This window comes from Myotis myotis, unplaced genomic scaffold (genome assembly GCF_014108235.1).
Source record: "Myotis myotis isolate mMyoMyo1 unplaced genomic scaffold, mMyoMyo1.p scaffold_m19_p_6, whole genome shotgun sequence".
NCBI lineage: Eukaryota > Metazoa > Chordata > Mammalia > Chiroptera > Vespertilionidae > Myotis > Myotis myotis.
In genome coordinates this window covers 81183405-81202004 of record NW_023416368.1, presented here as the reverse complement: position 1 = coordinate 81202004, position 18600 = coordinate 81183405, and the positions used below count along the sequence as shown (strand labels likewise).

The window sequence follows — 18600 nt, the reverse complement described above, 5'->3', positions numbered from 1 at the left end:
AGTTATGAAGTAGCAACGAGAATAACTTTATGGTTGGGGGTCACCACAACATGAGGAACTGTATTAAGGGGTCGCGGCGTTAGGAAGGTTGAGAACCACTGGGTTAGGGCGTCTGTCCGGGTAACATGACATCTCTACACTCCACTGTGCACTCACCACCGAGTCCCGTCGCCTCCTGTCGCTGTGTATTTGACCCCCTTTATCCTTGTCCCCCACCCCCTTTCCCCGTTGGGAACCACCATTCTGTTGTCTGTACTTAAGAGTTTGTTCATGTGTTGCTTCCTGTGCTTTCCCGTCTGACTGACTTCACGTAGCATAATATTCTCAAGGTCCACTCACGTTGTCACCAATGGCAGTATTTGGGCTTCGCTTTTGGCTGAGTAGCATTCCACTGTGTGTACGGACCGCGTCCTCTGTACCCGTTCATCCTTCGGAGGACACCGCGGTTGTCTCCGTGCCTTGGCCACCGTGAATAATGTCGCAGTGAGCGTAGGGGTACACAGATCTTTGTGTGTGTTCAAGTTTTTCAGGTAGATCCCCAGGAGAGGGGTTGCTGGGCCAGGTGGGTTATTGTTAATTTCTTGAGGAGCCTCCATCGTGTTTCCGTAGTGGCTGTGCCAGTTGACATTCCCACCGGCTGTGAGTGAGGGTTCCCTTTTCTCCACAGCCTCTCCAGCACTTCCTGTGACTTGTCTTATTGGTAATAGCCATTTTGACAGGGGTGAGGTGGTACCTCCTTGTGGTTTGGATTGATATCTCCCTGGTAGCTAGTGAGGTTGGGCATCTGTATGTCCTGGGAAATTGTTCAGGTCCTCTGCCCATATTTTAATGAGGTTGTTTTGTGGTTGTTGAGTTGTATGAATTCTTTATATATTTTGGATATTAGCCCTGTATTGGAATATCACTTGCAAATGTGTTTCTCCCATTTAGTTGGTTGCCTGTTTGTTTTGTTGATGGTTTCTTTTGCTGTGCCGAAGCTTTTTCGCTTGACGCAGTCCCATTCATTTATTTTTTTTCTTTTACTTCTCTTGCCTTTGGGGGAGGGGAGGTCAAGTTCACAAAAACCCCTCTGAGCCCAAGGTCCAAAAACGACAAAATCTCATGTGTAGGGTTAAAATAAAGGAGAGGAGAGGAATAGAATGTGTACTGGGGGACCTGGAAGAAGTGAGGAAGGGAGCCATGAGATGTGGAGAAACAGCATTCCAGGCAGAGGGCACAGCTAGTGCAAAGGCCCTGGGGCAGGACCATGGCTGGTGCATTGGAAGAACAGTGAGAAGGCCATGTGGCTGAGTGAATAGTGGGGGGAGAGAGAGGAGTTGAGGACAGGGAGGGGATGGGAAGGTTGTGCAGGGCCTGTGGGCCATGGGGAGGACTTGGGCTTTCACCCCAAGGGAGGTGGGAGCTCTTGAGGGCTGTCGGCACAGGAGGTATGGGACCTGACCCATGCTCACAGGCGCTCTCTGGCTTCTGGGGAGGTGGCACCGGCAGACTGGAGGGGCCAGGATGGCAATGGGGAGGACTGTGGTGATTGCCATGAGGGGGTGAGAAGTGGGCGGGTGTGGGATAGACTTTGAAGGCAGTGATAGTGTTGGCCGGTATGTTGGGTGTAGAAAGGGAGTCACGCCGAGGGTGACATTGAAGTTGTGGTCAGAGCCCCTGGAAGGATGGGACAACACCAGCTGAGATGGCGGGAGCAGGTGGAGGGAGAAAGTGGGGGCACAATGTTGGCCCAGTCCTGTGAGACAGACATGAAGCTTTCTTGTGGGGACCCTCTGTGTCGGGGCAGCTGGACCCCGAGTCAGACATGGGCGCAGGGGTCGGAGGCGTGTGGGTGGTGGGCTGTGGTGACAGGTGTGTCCCTGTGGCTCCCAGAACGGCTCCAGCGAGAAGCGTGAAGTCCGCCAGTTCCAGTTCACAGCGTGGCCGGACCACGGGGTGCCCGAGTACCCAACCCCATTCCTGGCTTTCCTACGGAGAGTCAAGACCTGCAACCCCCCCGATGCCGGCCCCGTGGTGGTCCACTGCAGGTAGGCGGGTCCCCGTGCCTGCGTCCCGCTCCCGCCTGCGCCCCCCGCTCCCACCTGCGCCCCTCTCCCACCTGTGTCCTGTTCCCACCTGTGCGCCCTGGTCGCCCTCCCCTCCCCTGAGGACCCTGGTCGCCGCCCTGTCCCCGCAGTGCCGGGGTGGGCCGCACCGGCTGCTTCATCGTCATCGACGCCATGCTGGAGCGCATCAAGCCGGAGAAGACGGTGGACGTGTACGGCCACGTGACGCTCATGCGGTCCCAGCGCAACTACATGGTGCAGACCGAGGACCAGTACAGCTTCATCCACGAGGCCCTGCTGGAGGCCGTGGGCTGCGGCAACACGGAGGTGCCCGCCCGCAGCCTCTACGCCTACATCCAGAAGCTGGCCCAGGTGGAGCCCGGCGAGCACGTCACCGGCATGGAGCTCGAGTTCAAGGTGGGAAAGGGCCGAGGAGCGGAGACTGACATCACCCCCAGCGATGGGGACAGGGTGTGGGGTGGTGATCCCTGCGACCGTGGTACCCTCGGGGCTCGGGCCAGAGGCTGTTCTGATGCCAGCCCCGCCTCCTTGCCCCCCAGCGGCTGGCCAACTCCAAAGCCCACACATCCCGCTTCATCAGTGCCAATCTGCCTTGTAACAAGTTCAAGAACCGCCTGGTCAACATCATGCCGTACGAGAGCACACGGGTCTGCCTGCAGCCCATCCGGGGCGTGGAGGGCTCCGACTACATCAACGCCAGCTTCATCGACGGCTACAGGTACCCGCCTGTGCCTGGCGACACCGGGCCTCAGAGGGTCCCAGCCTGGTCCCGAGGGGCCTCCGTCCTCGCTTGGGAGTCAAGCGGCACAGACACTGCCCGCCTCGCCAGGCACAGCTGAGGCGGAGGGAGGGCGTCGTCCAGGCTGTTGGCTGAGGGCTGCCGTCCGTAATGGGGTCCGTCTTCCCTTTTACACCCATGGTTCTGTCTGAGCAATTCTGTCCCCCAGGGGAAATGTGGCCAAGTCTAGGGACTTTTTTAAAACATGTAAACTTGTATGGATTTAGGAGAGAGAGAAACGTCGATGATGAGAGAGGATCATTGATTGGCTGCCCCCTGCATGCCTCCCACCGGGGATCGAGCCCACAGCTGCAACCTGGGCATGTGCCCTGACCAGGAATCGAACCCTGACCTCCTTGGTTCATAGGTCGAGGGTCAGCCACTGAGCCACACGGGCTGGGCTAAGGACGTTTTTGATTGTCGTGATTTGAGTGCGTGTGGAAGGGAGAGGTGGCTACCACTGGCATATAGTGGGTGGGGGCCAGGGATTTTGCCCAGAACAGTGCCCATCACAGAGTGAGCCAGCCTTGAAGGTCAGTCCTGCTGACGCTGAGAAACCGTGGCCAAAGGAAGTTGTCTGGGCAGAAGGTACCACTGTGCCAAGGCCTGGCTGGGAGAGAGGACTTGGCCTGTGTCAACGACCCAAGTAGTTTACTGGCACTTGAGGGAGGTGGCGCGGGCAGTTCTGCGAGCTGGAATGTATCCCGAGGCTGAAGGCTTTCCTGTGTGTGAAATGGGGTGACTGGGAGGGCCGAGTTGGACGGGGAGGCGGCCCACTGGTCAGCCCGGCCCAAGGAGGCGGGCACGTGGCAGGTGCGGCTGCCGAGGTCCTGCTTTGCTCCTGACCCATCAGGAGCATCAAGCCAGCGCCAGGCCTCGGCCCGGGGCCCCCCACCAGCCTGGACTCACCGCCCCCCCCCCCCCCCCCACCCCACAGGCAGCAGAAGGCCTACATCGCCACGCAGGGGCCGCTGGCGGAGACCACGGAGGACTTCTGGCGCATGCTGTGGGAGAACAACTCCACCATCGTGGTGATGCTCACCAAGCTGCGGGAGATGGGCCGGGTACGCGGGGGACACGGAGGGCGGGGCGGGGCCGGCGGCACCGGACAGGGCTGACCACGGACGCCATCCCCTCGACAGGAAAAGTGTCACCAGTACTGGCCGGCCGAGCGCTCCGCCCGCTACCAGTACTTTGTGGTGGACCCAATGGCGGAGTACAACATGCCCCAGTACATCCTGCGGGAATTCAAGGTCACGGACGCCCGGGTGAGTGCGGGACGGGTGGGCGGCAGGGACCAGACCCAGGCTGAGCTCACTACCTCCCTGTTGGTCTGGAGACGGCGTCCCAGTTGGGGGTAGAAGCAAAGGCCCGGGACAGGAGTCAGCACGGGGGGCGGGAGGAACAGTGAGCTGACCAATCGCTTCTGTCGCCAGGTGGGTGGAAGAGGACCGTGCCCCTGTGCTGACCCCATCGTGTCCCCATTTGAGCCTGTGGGACCCGCTCACTAGGGAACACGGCCCAGGGGGTCATGTGAAAGGGAGTGAGGGGGTGTCCCCCGGAAGCAGCAGCCTGTGGAGAGTGTGAGGGGCTGGGAGCCGGGTGGGGGATCTGCTATAGCTGGTGCTGGGGTGGAAACTGGGGCTGTGGGATGGGAAAGGGTGGGGAACCACGGGACTCGGTGCTGGGAGTTGGCACCACCCGGCAGGGAGAAATGACAAGGCAGAGGGGATGTTGGCAGGGGTGGGGGTGGGGGCTGGGAAAGGGCAGGCGGGGGCTGCCAGTGGCTGGCGAAGCCGGAGTGAAGGAGCAGCATCGTTGGTCGTGGTGCTGGTGCTGCTGGTGGTTAAGATGGGGCCAGTGGGTTGCTGGGATGTGGTTGGAGAATCAGTGGAAGGTTGTACTGTGGGACGGGGAGGAGGGCAAACAAGGACAGTGCTGGGAGGAAGATGGGACCGGAGGATGGAACGTGTGGGTAACGGGATGGAGAGCGTGGCTGTGAGGGTGACGTGTTATCAGCAACGGACGGAGGGAGATCGGAGAACAGCCAGGCCCGGGGGCGGGTGATGATGGAGAAGAAAATCGATGGGAAATGGCTCTCAAAGTCAAGAATGACGAGCGCTCAGTGCAGTAGACAGTGCTGTGCGGGGTACAGACGGAGGAGGACGGGGCTGGAGAAGGCCGGTGCCAGGTGAGGAGGTGAGAGAAGGTCAGTGGAAGGCGGTCCCCTCCAGGGTGACTCCGCGAAGGGTGGGCTGTGGGAAATGGTGCTGTTGGGTCGTGAAGAATGGAGGATGGGAGAGTGAAGACGCGGACAGCGCTGCTGGGTGTGGGGAGGCCGGGTTGGAGGGAAGGAGGATTGGGGTGTGGGGAGGGAACGGCAGTGGAAGGGGACGTCACTGGTGGTCCGGGATGGACAGTCGCCCGTGGGGGTAAGACAGGAGGGGTTGGTGGTGCTCTTAGGTGATAGAGGGTGGGGAGCACAGGGGCCCCACTGACCTGCGGGGATGTGCTCCAAGACCACAGTGGAAGCCTGAGCCTGTAGCTAGTACTGAGCCCTGGATATACGACGGTTTCCTCATACGTACGTACCAGCTACACACAGTAAGAGATTAACAGTAGCTAACAAGCGCTAGTGATAAAGTAGAGCAGCTATAACAAGCTATTGTGACAAAAGCTATTGAGTGGCTTTGGGGCCACGTGAAGTGAGACTTGGGTCACTGGAACGTGAGCTCTGCGGTGCCGCCACAGTCGATCTGAAGGCCAGGACGGCCGCTAAGCGACTGACGGGCGGGAGCGTATGCAGCGCCCACACACTGGGCAAAGGGACACCCCGTACCAGGCAGGACAGAGCAGGGCGTGAGGTTCCGTCACACTCCTCAGTGTCACACCATCTAAAACTTACCAACTGGGAAATGCCAGAAATAAGCAACTCCTATTTTGGACCCTAGTTGACTGCGGGTAACTGAAAGCGTGGAAACCGAAACTGCAGATAAGGGAGGGGCTGCTGTCATCTGTGGGGGGGCCCGGGGGGGCAGGGGGGGGCGGCTCGGGAAGGAAGTGAGGAGTTGGAGCGTGGATGGTGGAAGGCGCCTTTGGGTGGTGAAGGATGAAAGACGATGGTGTGGGGAGGTGCTTGGAGCCAGAGGACGTGGGGGTGGGCGGGGTGGGTGGTGCAGGAGGGGGGATGGCCGGGCGGGGAGGTGCTGGATGTCCTCTGGTTGTGGAGGCTGGGATGGCGGTGGGGAGTGGACAGTGTCCATGGGAGATGGTGACATTGGATGGTGACATAGATGGGAGGAAGGTGTTGCTGGCAATGAGACTGGAGCATCTCGGTGGAAGATGGTGTGTGAGTCCTCAGGGCGGGCGGGGACGGGTGGGGGATGGGACGGGAAGCGGCCCTGCCTCCACGCACCTCAGTAGCGAGGTGGGGCTCTTCTCCTTTCCAGGACGGCCAGTCGCGGACCGTCCGGCAGTTCCAGTTCACGGACTGGCCGGAGCAGGGCGTGCCCAAGTCGGGGGAGGGCTTCATTGACTTCATCGGCCAGGTGCACAAGACCAAGGAGCAGTTCGGCCAGGACGGCCCCATCTCCGTCCACTGCAGGTGCGCTGCTCCCCGAGCCCAGCCCACTTTCTGGCCGGGGAAACCGAGGCCCGAGGAGGGTAACCGTCAGCCTCGGGCGGTCCAGTCTGAGCTATTTCCATGCCTGGGGAGCCGGGGGCCCCGCGCCCCTGCCGCTGAGCTGCCCTTCCCCCCACAGTGCCGGCGTGGGCAGGACCGGCGTCTTCATCACGCTCAGCATCGTGCTGGAGCGGATGCGGTACGAGGGCGTGGTGGACATCTTCCAGACGGTGAAGATGCTGCGGACCCAGAGGCCGGCCATGGTGCAGACGGAGGTGAGGCGGGCGGGGGAGACGCCCCGGCTGGAAACTGTCTCCCGGGCCTCAGTTTCCTCCTCTGTGAGGTGGGCTCGTTGTGAATGGGTGGCCCTCAATGCCTCCTGCTTTGGGCTGGAGGGGCTAGTCAACTCTCGACACAAGAGCAGATTGAAGTCCAGAGCCAAGAAGTGTCCCCTGGAGTGGACGCAGAGGGGCCCATTCCAGTCCCAGAGTCGCAGCGAGTTTATGGCTCAGCCAGGACCCTAGGATGGCCACGGATTCTGAGATCCCACTGCTCCCCGACCGGGAGACTGAGCGCCGAGTGGGGAGGGTCTTCCCTGTGACCGCACTCCCGTTGGGCCTTTTCACGATGTCCCCAAACCCTTCTGGAGAGATGGGCGGAGTCAGACTCCCAGCCCAAAGGGGCAGGTGGCGGGGGCGGCTGAGCAACCAAGTCTTAAAGGATGTACATGACCTTCAGGCAGAGACGGGGGAGGGCGTTCGGGTGGAGAGTCAGCCCATACAAGGGACACACACCAGGCGGAGGAGGGTGGCGGCCCTGGGGCACCCGGGGAGCCTGGGGAGGCGACAGAGCAGGAGAGCCCTGACTGAGCCCGTTCCCCCCGCAGGACGAGTACCAGTTCTGTTACCAGGCCGCACTGGAGTACCTGGGAAGCTTTGACCACTATGCAACCTAAAGCCATGGTCGCCCGGCCGAACTCCAGCGGTTCCAGACGCCTCTGCCCGAGCCGGGTGGGGCCCGGGAGGCCTGGACCCCGGAGGCAGCGTTTCTACACGGTCTCTGGGAACGCCGCGGCCCCTCGAGCCCCCCGTGCGGCCCCCAGCAACCTCCCTGGCACCGGCCGCCGCCTTCAGATACTTGCCACATTCCTCGTCCCTTCTGATTCCAAAATGAGCAATTCCGGGGTGGGGGGAGGGGGGTGGTGAGCAAATGGGGGTTCTCCCCAGAACCAGAGGAGGGCAGGGGCCACGAACTTGACCCCTCGTCCCCCCCAGGTAGCCTTCCAGCCCTGCACTCTGGGGGCGCCGGGCTGGGAGGGCAGAATTCAGCTTTCTTTTCTCCGTGTAACTATCCAGTGACATTTTCTTTTTTTTTAAATAGCGTATTTTTTTCCCATTTTTTTTAAAAAGAACAAACTGAAAAAAAAAAGTGACTCGCAGTCAGTGAATTTAAAAAGAAAAACCTTGCTTATTCCTGTTACCTTCACCGTCTGTTTTTTCACGGTAGGAAACGTTGTGTGGCGGCTGCGTCCGCCAGCGCGCGCCCGACAGCTGGCCTCGGCTTCTTCCTCTTTCCTGCCCTCAGGAGCCCTGCCTCACTCGAGAATAGACGGCCTTTTGCTCCTGGTTTTTTTTTCCCTTTTTTCCCCTCTTTTTGTTTAATGATTAAATTCTCAGACATATCAAGGACAGTTCTGAGGGTGGGCGGTGGAGGGGTGGGCACTGCAGCCCGAACCCCCCACCCCTCGCCCCGAGGAGGAGGCACGAACAGAACGGGAGGTCCTGCCTTTTCGGGGACAGGGAGGCTGCGTGCTGCCCCCGTTCAGGGAGCCTCCCCCCCCCCCCCCCCCCGGGACTACGGGGCAGTTTTGGGGCAAAAGCAGAAAGGACGGTATCCCCCACCCCTGAGCAAGTGAGCTTTCCTCTTTGTACAAGAGCAGATCTGCCGTTGCTCTCGACACTGTTTATTCAAACGGAAGCAGCTGGGTGGTTTTCCCACCTCTGTGTATGTAGATATATCGACTTTGTATTAAAGGAAGATCGTCTGAACTCGGCCGTGGGTGGCATCTTTGTCGTGCCCCGGTCTGTCCCATCTTGTCCCGGGGCTGGCCGGGGCCTGGGAAGCTGTATCCTCATTCCGTCGTGTGACAGTCCAATGAGGGGCGGGGCCCAGAGAGGTGGTGTTGCTGGTCCAAGATGACAGTGTCTAAGGGGCTGGGATTTGAACCTAGAACCCACGTTCTGGTCTTACAGGGCGGCCTCCTTGATAATAGTTATTCTTGTTGATTATAGTGTGACGACCATTGAGCACCTACCAGGAGCCAGTTCTCTGAGATCGGCATCATCAGCCCAATTTACAGATGGGGAGACTGAAGTTCAGAGAGGGGCAGGCACTCACCCAGAGTCACACACACAGAAGCTGGAGCTGGGGTTCAGGGTCTGGTCAGTCTCACCTGCAGCCACGCTGCCTTCTCCAGAAGGGCCGGTGATGGAGCTGAGCCCACGGAAGGCAGCATTGGGTTAGGAGCACTATTCTTAGCCGGTGAGTGGGCCCATCCTCAGAGCCAGGGTCAGGCCCGGGGGATGCAGGGGGAACCATTTCCTGTCTATACCTTGACTAGAAGCCAGAGATGGGATGAAAGACGCGCTCCCCGCTCCGGTCACACACAGGCTCCAGGGATGAGAAGGGTGGTCTTAGTGAGGATGGGCCCAGGCTAGGAAAGGGTGGGTCATCCCTTTAAGAAACCATCAGGTCCAGTATTCAAAAATACGTATATAAAAGATGTGACACCACCATTCATAAACTTAGTCAAATAGATTGATCAAATTCTATATTCCCCAAATTCTCAAATATTCATGGACCATCTATGAAAAATCAGCATTTAGAAAAATCAGCCGTGGACTCTTTTTTTGTTTTTTATCCTTACCCAAGGACCGTGGTTGGCAAACCGCGGCTCGCGAGCCACATGCGGCTCATGAACTGCGGTTTGCTGAGCCGCAAGTTTGCCGACCGCTGCCCAAGGACATGGGTAAGGATATTTTTGGAGATCGGAAAGAAGAGAGAAACATCAGTGTGAAAGAGAGACATCAATTAGCTGCCTCCTGCATGCACCCCGACGGGATCGAATCCACAACCTGGGCATGTGCCCTGACCGGGAATCCGAGCCTGCAACCTTTCAATACACCGGACCGTGCTCCAACCAACTGAGCCACCTGGCCAGGGCAGCAGTGGACACCTTTACAAATTCCAAGAAACAAATATTAAATAAGATAACCTGATCTTGGCACCAAGGAGTAGATTATGTAATTAAAGTCTGCCTCCCCCAAAAGACCCAATGCAGGAAATCTTAACACATTGTATGCAGGAAACGTATTTATACGTTTTACATATTTATACGTTCTACCAGTGTAGTAGCGCGGGACACGTATTAATACGTTTTTTATGGACTAGCGGTAGAATGCGGGTAACGTATAAATACGTAAACTAAAGTTATCGTAATTTTACTGAACGTTGCCATTTGCACAAAAAAATAGCAAAAATGGCCCGCGCCACCTGTTAGCGTGCGATAAAAAGTACCCGCAAACAATGTGTTAAAGCATGGGCTTAAAGAAAGAACATAAAGGAGTGTATTATGTAATGAAACCTTTGGAGTGCAGCCAAAGAGGTGCCCAGAGGAAAATGTATAGCCTTGAACACATGGTTCAGAAAACAATAAATTCAGAAACTTAGTGAACTTAAAAAACAAATGTTCCAAGCTTTCAATTCAAATAACTAGGGAGTAATAGAAAAAATCCTAATAAAAAATGAAAGTGAAAACTAACTGGGAATTTTTGAGGTACTTTTGTATTAACAAAAAACATTTAGCTCCTGACTTCTGAATTCACTCTTCTTAGTGACAGATTGTGGGGCAAAATGGACAGGAAAGTCAGACTCTTACCTAAGTTTGGTCCCAGCCGAATCATCTGAGATGATTACTCTGCCCAGATAACTCCCACTCCGTCCTCAAAGCCCCATTCTAAAAGCCCCTCTGGTCTCCCTAGCCCATGACTCTGAAGTGTCTAAATAGGAGATACCTCGCCCTCCTTACTGGAAACTGGACAAAGAGGATCTTCAGGTAAAATTAATGTGTGTGACCCTCAGTTCTCTGGTTCAGCCCTTGAGATACTCATGGCTGTGGTTGGAAGTAGATGGTGGTGGGCAGGAATCTATCTGAGGGCTTCCTGGAAGAGGAGGACCCTTGGGAATTGTCTTAACCTACAGGCATGATCACCAAGACACTAAATATCTCCAGATATCTTGGCCCTGCCACAGGAGACCATAACATGCACCCCATTTATTGAACACTGATTGTATACTGGCCACAATATAATTTTATGCAATAAAGTTATAAATCCTTCTGATAATGGATAAAACAGGCGCTAAGAGGTCAGGTCTCTTACCCAAGAGGATGCAGATGGTAAGTAGTAGAATTGGACATGGGTCCAGGTGTGCCCATTTTCCATGGTCATAGTGAAGGAGTTCAAGGCATCTGTGAGCTCTGCCTGCCCACAGTCAGTATCAGCCACACACACCACAGCCCCAGGCTGGGAAGGACGGAGCCCACCTCCCATCGCCATGGATCTGGCAGGGGCCACAGCACCGTAGTGCTCTGTTAAGTGCAAATGCCCTAAATACACTATCTCTAACAATGAAAAATGTTTAAAGCAAAAACACCCACAAGCCCACAAGGAGGAATGGAAAGAGTCACAGTGGTGCTAGAGATGGAACCTAACTCAGGAACAGAAAGAGCAAGTCCTCAAAATAAGGATCTTGATGAATAATGTAATAGCAAACCTGATCAAATAGGTATGTACAGGACTTTATGCCCAACAAATAAATGTACATTCTGCCCAAACACAGAGCCATCATGAAAACAGAACATGTATTAGGTCATAAAGGGAAACTCAATAGTCAGACTTAATAGCCACAATGCAATCCTATATAATCCTATATAATAAAGAGCTAATATGCTAATTAGACTGGACAGCAGAACGGCCAGTGGGCGGGGCTGTGAGGCAGCTGGGGCTGTGAGGGTTGAGCCCCTTGCATGAATTTCTTGCATCAGGCCTCTAGGAGAATTATAAATCACTGACATCTAGCTCCTGGAATCCACATAATTGTAAGTATTAAAACAAGTAATGAATTAAAGATAAATTATGTAAGTTATAAAGTATTTAAAGCTGAATGAGGAGTCTGCTGCCAATAAAAACCAGTGCGATGCAACCAAAGATGTACTCAGAGGTATAAAGTCAACTGCTTTTATGGGGGGAGGAAGATCACAGAATATAAATGAAATAAGCAGCCACAGAAGTACTCAGAGGCAAATATATAGCCTTATGTGAATTTATGAGGAAAATACCTGAAAATAAACTAAAGCTTTCAACTAAACGTATACAAAAAGAACAAACCCAAGGTAAGTCAAGGGAAAATATTAATAAGACAGCCAGAAATCAATAGATGGGAAACTATGGCAGGCACAAGAAAATAATAATATAAAAAGCCGAATCTTTAGGAACACCCATAAAAGAGGCAGACCTTCGGCAGGAAGAAAGAAGACACAATATTAGGGATGAGGGGACCAACTACTCTTACAGAGGAGAGATTTTAAAGGGTGTGTATACCATTAAAGCTGTAAAAGGATAAAATAGAAAAAAATTTTTAAGAAATCAAAATTAAGTCATTAAAAAGTGAATAATCTTAGAAATTATTGAAATGATGGTCAAGGATTCATCCCCCACACAAAACACCTTCACAGATGGTTTTCCAGGTGAGTTTTGCCAAATCTTCAATGAAGAAATGATTTGCATCTTTTATAAACTGTCGGCTTATGGGGGGGAATAGGTAGGACTCTGTACGGGGACAACCTGCGGTGGGAGTAGCACATCCCTCTTCCGTGTCAAGGTGCGAAAAGGCTTCGAAAATACCCACTATGCAAATCCAGCATCTTAAAAGAACAGGATGTTATAACACAATAGGGAAGGAATTCTGGGATGCAAGAACAGTGTAACATTGGAAAACCTACTCAAGTCAGACTTAAACTGCTAGACTGGAGAGCAGCCAGTAAGTTGAAGATGGACATAAGCGTTGCCTCACTCTGTGGACTCTTGCAGATGTGCCCAGGAGACATACAGGTGCATCTAGAGTGGGAGTATTTGTTGTTGTTGTTTAAAAAAGATATAAAGTACAATATATTTATTTTATTTTATTTTATTTATTTTTTATTATTAGTTAAGGTATTACAAATGTGTCCTCATCCCCCCCATTAACCCCCAACCTCCCCCCCCACACACAAACTCATGCTCCCATCCCCCTGTTGTCCATGTCCATTGGTATGGCTTATATACATGTATACAAGTCCTTCGGTTGATCTCTTCCCCTTACCCCCGCCCTCCCCTACTTTCCTTCTGGGGATTGATAGCCTGATTGCTGTTTCTCAGTCTTTGGGTCTGTCCCTTTTCATCAGTCTATGTTGTTCTCTATAATCCACAAATGAGTGAGATCATGTGGTATTTATCTTTCTCTGACTGGCTTATTTCACTTAGCATAATGCTCTCCAGTTCCATCCATGCTGTTGCAAAAGGCAAGAGTTCCTTTTTTTTTTACCGCAGCATAGTATTCCATTGTGTATATGTACCACAGTTTTCTAATCCACTCATCTGCTGATGGGCACTTAGGCTGTTTCCAAATCTTAGCTATGGCGAATTGTGCTGCTATGAACATAGGGGTGCATATATCCTTTCTGATTGGCGTTTCTGGTTTCTTGGGATATATTCCTAGTAGTGGGATCACTGGGTCAAATGGGAGTTCCATTTTTAGTCTTCTGAGGTAGCTCCATACTGTTCTCCACAGTGGTTGCACCAGTCTGCATTCCCACCAGCAGTGCAGAAGGGTTCCTTTTTCTCCACATCCTCTCCAACACTTGTTGTTTGTTGATTTGTTGATGATAGCCATTCTGACAGGTGTGAGATGATAACGCATTGTCGTTTTGATTTGCATCTCTCGTATAATTAGTGACTTTGAGCAGGTTTTCATATGTCTTTCGGCCTTCTGTATGTCCTCTTTCGAAAAGTGTCTATCTAGGTCCGTTGCCCATTTTTTTATTGGATTGTTTATCTTCCTTTTGTTAAGTTTCATGAGATCCCTGTAAATGTTGGAAATTAAACCCTTATCAGTGGTATCATTGGCAAATATGTTCTCCCATGTAGTGGGTCTTCTTGTTGTTTTGTTGATGGTTTCCTTTGCTGTGCAAAAGCTTTTTATTTTGATGTAGTCCCATTTGTTTATTTTCTCTTTAGTTTCCATTGCCCTAGGAGCATTATCAGAGAAGAAATTTCTTCGGCATATGTTTGCGATTTCGCTGCCTGTGGATTCCTCTAGTATTTTTATGGTTTCCCGTCTTACGTTTAAGTCTTTTATCCATTTTGAGTTTATTTTTGTGTATGGTGTGAGTTGGTGATCTAGTTTCATCCTTTTGCATGTATCTGTCCAATTTTCCCAACACCATTTATTGAAAAGACTGTCTTGACTCCATTGTATGCTCTTGCCTCCTTTGTCGAATATTAATTGGGCATAGTGGTTTGGGTCGATTTCTGGGGTCTCTATTCTATTCCATTGATCTATATGTCTGTTCTTGTGCCAGTACCAAGCTGGTTTAAGAACGTGGCTTTGTAATACAGTTTGATATCTGGTATTGAGATCCCACCTACTTTGTTCTTTCTCAGGATTGCTGCAGCTATTCGGGGTCTTTTTTTATTCCAGATGAATTTTTGGAACGTTCGTTCTAGATCTGTGAAATATGCTGTTGGTAATTTAATGGGGATTGCATTGAATCTATAAATTGCTTTGGGTAGTATGGACATTTTGATGATGTTGATTCTACCAATCCATGAACACGGTATATTCTTCCATCTGTTTATGTCTTCCTCTATCTCTTTTTTCAGTGTCCTGTAGTTTTCAGCATATAAGTCTTTTACCTCCTTAGTTAAGTTTATTCCTAGGTATTTTAATTTTTTGGGTGCAATGGTAAATGGGATTGCTTCTGTAGTTTCACTTTCTGTAAGTTCACTATTGGTGTAAAGAAATGCCATGGATTTCTTAGCATTAATTTTGTATCCTGCTACATTGCCGAATTCATTTATTAAGTCTAATAATTTTTTGATGGAGTCTTTAGGGTTCTGTATGTACAGTATCATGTCATCTGCAAATAAGGACAGTTTTACTTCTTCTTTTCCAATCTGGATGCCTTTTATTTCTTCTTCGTGTCTGATCGCAATGGCTAGTACTTCCAGTACTATGTTGAACAGGAGTGGTGAGAGGGGGCATCCCTGTCTTGTTCCTGTTTTTAGGGGGAATGGTTTTAGTTTTTGCCCATTGATTATGATGTTGGCTGTGGGTTTGTCATATATGGCTTTTATTATGTTGAGGTACGATCCCTCAATTCCTATCTTGCTGAGAGTTTTTATCAAGAAAGGGTGTTGGATTTTGTCAAATGCTTTTTCCGCATCAATTGATATGACTATGTGGTTTTTCTCTCTCAATTTGTTTATGTGATGTATCACATTTATTGATTTGCGGATATTGTACCATCCTTGCATCCCTGGGATAAATCCTACTTGGTCATGGTGTATGATCTTTTTGATGTACTGCTGGATCCGATTTGCTAGGATTTTGTTGAGGATTTTGGCATCTATGTTCATGAGGGATATTGGCCTATAATTCTCTTTCATTGTATTGTCTTTATCTGGTTTTGGGATTAGGGTGATGTTGGCTTCATAGAATGAGCTGGGAAGTGCTCCTTCCTCTTGGATCTTTTGACATAGTCTGAGAAGGATAGGTTTTAGTTCTTCCTTGAATGTTTGGTAAAACTCCCCTGTGAAGCCATCTGGCCCCGGGCTTTTGTTTGCTGGAAGCTTTTTGATTACTGCTTCGATTTCCTCCATAGTTATTGGCCTATTGAGATTTTTAGATCCTTCCTGGTTAAGTTTTGGAAGGTTGTATTTATCTAGGAATATGTCCATTTCCTCCAGGTTGTCTAGTGTGTTGGAGTAGAGCTGTTCATAGTATTTTCTAACAATCCTTTGTATTTCTATGGGGTCTGTTGTTATTTCTCCTCTTTCATTTCTGATTTTGTTTATTTGGGTCCTCTCTCTTTGTTTCTTGGTGAGCCTGGCTAGAGGTGTATCAATCTTGTTTATCCTTTCGAAGAACCAGCTCTTGGTTTTGTTGATCTTTTGTATTGTTTTTTTGGTCTCTACGTCGTTTATCTCCGCTCTGATCAAGTACAATATATTTTTATGATAAACAATTTTTAATTGGAACCAATTTTATAAAAATTGGAACCAACTTAAATATCCACCAGCAGGAAAATGTATAAAGAATTCAATGTGATGGAATACTATACAGTCATGAACATGAGGCCATTAGGACTCTGCCCTACAACATGAGTGGATCTCAAACACGGACCAAAATAAGCAGGCAGCAAGGAGAAAAGGTCGTGTGGTTTCGTTAAAGAATACCTTCAAACACATAAAGCAAATACGTAGTAGTGAGGACTAAACAGATAAGCAGTCAATATACAGTAACTCAGCTATATGGCAATACTACCGAGAGCAATCTACAGATTCAATGCAAACCCATCAAAATCACAACCGAGGCCCAGCGCCGGCAGGAGCAGCGGTGCAGCCGGGCGCCTGCGCGGTGGGCCCCAGCCGGGCGGAGCCAGCCTGGACGGCGCGGACGGCAGGTGGAGCTCACCTGCGCAGACAGGGACTCCCTGTCGGGAGATGCGCCCTCCGACTTCAAGTACCGCGTGCCTGGCAGGCGGAGCTTTGCGGGTGCAGGCAGATCAACTCCAACTATTTTTGTGGTGGCCCTCAGCCACGCAACCCCCACCCCACGCACCCCGGCAGGACGCAGGGGGGCAGCCCTCAGACCCGCGTCCACCGCAGAGCCACGGAGGCTCCTTCCACAGCTGCCATAAAGGTGCACAGAGCTTCCCCACACCCCGGGCGCAGGCAAGCCCGAGGTCCCCCCGGGGCCCCCACCTCTCCGCGGCCCGGGCAGCCCGATTACAGAAGGTGGTCGGCGCAGGTCACTCCCAGCGACGGAGACAGGTCCCCCGAAGTGCCACCCAGGGAGCCCTTGTCAAGGAGCAACTCCCGCACCTCGAGTCCCGCAAGCCTTTCTTACCTCCACGGGGTCATGCCCCCCACGCAGAGCTTTACCCGGGACCCCAAGTACGTCAGCAGCAAAGCTCTGCAAAGACAGCCCAGTGAAGGCCCTGCCAGCTAGGCCCCCGGCATCCTGCCCATCACTGAACACCGGCAGCAGGTCCGCTCGACACACTGGTACCTACTGCCTGAGAGACGTCCGCACCTGGGCAGATAGGAAACATTTTCACGGAAGCAGAGGAAGCGAAGGCCAGCACCCAAAGCAGCCCTTACCTGCTGGCGGCAGGGTCGCCTCGGCCACAGAGAAGCTGGACCCCGGGACCAAGTGGATGTGGGTGGCCTCCTGCAGCGTAAGCACTTGTCCTACGTGGTTTCTCCACAGCGCAGGCCACCGGTCGGCAGAGGGTCCACGGGAGCAAATGGTTCTCAAGCAGTTTTCCAGTTTGACTGAGGTTCACGGGAAAATGTTTCAGGTGCAGAATAAACTTGAACTCTGTGAAGAGAGAGGGTGAGAGGTGCTGTCATGCTGAGGACCTCCGATGTCCTTGGCCTGGAGAAAAGTCTGTCCAAGTCTATAAAGATTTGAAGGGGGTGCTTTTAGATACGCTCACATCACAAACCCACATCGTAGACCTATAGGTAAACTCGCGCTCTATCAGTAGCCGGTTAACCAGTTAGTTCCTATCTCAGTGATGTGCTTTCAGCATAAAACTCACGCTGGACTAGGACTCCTGATAGACTGAAAACTGAGCCAACGGAAGAAAGCACAGCATTTAGAATCATAAAGAATTACTTTTCCCACTGCATGGGAGAACATATTGTCAATGATGTTTCAGATGAGGGTTTAATCTCCAACATTTACAGAGAACTCATACAACTTAACAAAAGGAAGATAAATGACCCAATCAAACAATGGGCAAAGGACCTAAATAGACACTTTTCAAAAGAGGACATACAGAAGGTGGAGAGACATATGAAAACATGCTCAAAGTCACTAATCATCCGGGACATGCAAATCAAAACAACAAGGAGGTACCATCTCACACCTGTCAGAATGGCTGTCATCAACAAATCAACAAACAACAAGTGCTGGCGAGGATGCACTGCTGGTGGGAATGCAGACTGGTGCAGCCACTATGGAAGACAGTATGGAGTTTCCTCAAAAAGTTAAAAATGGAACTCCCATTTGACCCAGTGATCCCACTTCTAGAAATACCTCCCAAGAAAGTAGAAACACCAATCAGAAAGGACATATGCACCCCTATGTTCATAGCAGCACAATTTACCATAGCAAAGATCTGGAAACAGCCTAAGTGCCCATCAACAGATGAATGGATTAGCAAACTGTGGTATATCTACACAATGGAATACTATGCTGCTGTAAAAAAGAAGGAACTCTTACCATTTGCAACAGCATGGATGGGCCTGGAGAGCATTATGCTAAGTGAAATAAGCCAGTCAGAGAAAGATAAATATCACATGATCTCACTCATATGTGGGATATAATGATCAACATAATTTGATGAACAAGAATAGATCCAGAGACAAATGGCGGAGGCAGGGGGGAGTGGGAGTTGTGGTTAGAGAGCAACCGAAGGACTTGTATGCATATTAGCATAACCAATGGGCACAGACACTGGAGCAGTGGTGGCTTGCCTGGGGTGGGAATGGCTGGGCGGCCGGGGGGATCACTTGGGGAAAAAGGAGACATATGTAAAACTTTAGACAATAAAAAAAAATAATAATTTTGCTGAGTAAGTTTGAAGATTCCTGGCTCTTTGGTCGTTATATTTTTTATATATATATATATTTTTTATTGATTTTTTACAGAGAGGAAGGGAGAGAGATAGAGAGTTAGAAACATTGATGAGAGAGATACATCGATCAGCTGCCTCCTGCACATCTCCTACTGGGGATGTGCCCGCA

At 51.4% G+C, this 18600-nt stretch overlaps 1 protein-coding gene and 1 pseudogene across 12 annotated transcripts in view; both read left to right on the top strand.

Moving 5' to 3' along the window:
- Positions 1–8514, top strand: part of PTPRS (protein tyrosine phosphatase receptor type S) — a 100029-nt gene extending 91515 nt beyond the window's left edge. For all 12 annotated transcript variants that reach the window (XM_036313477.1, XM_036313475.1, XM_036313473.1 and 9 more), the window contains 8 exons: positions 1873–2027; positions 2177–2462; positions 2606–2784; positions 3782–3908; positions 3987–4112; positions 6294–6448; positions 6606–6741; positions 7353–8514. In XM_036313477.1, the coding sequence (XP_036169370.1) occupies positions 1873–2027; positions 2177–2462; positions 2606–2784; positions 3782–3908; positions 3987–4112; positions 6294–6448; positions 6606–6741; positions 7353–7421 (1233 nt within the window). In that variant the 3' untranslated portion in view covers positions 7422–8514. The remainder of the gene's footprint in view (positions 1–1872; positions 2028–2176; positions 2463–2605; positions 2785–3781; positions 3909–3986; positions 4113–6293; positions 6449–6605; positions 6742–7352) is intronic.
- A 1995-nt stretch (positions 8515–10509) lies between these two features.
- Positions 10510–17125, top strand: LOC118658529 (annotated as a pseudogene).
- Positions 17126–18600: the final 1475 nt, after the last annotated feature.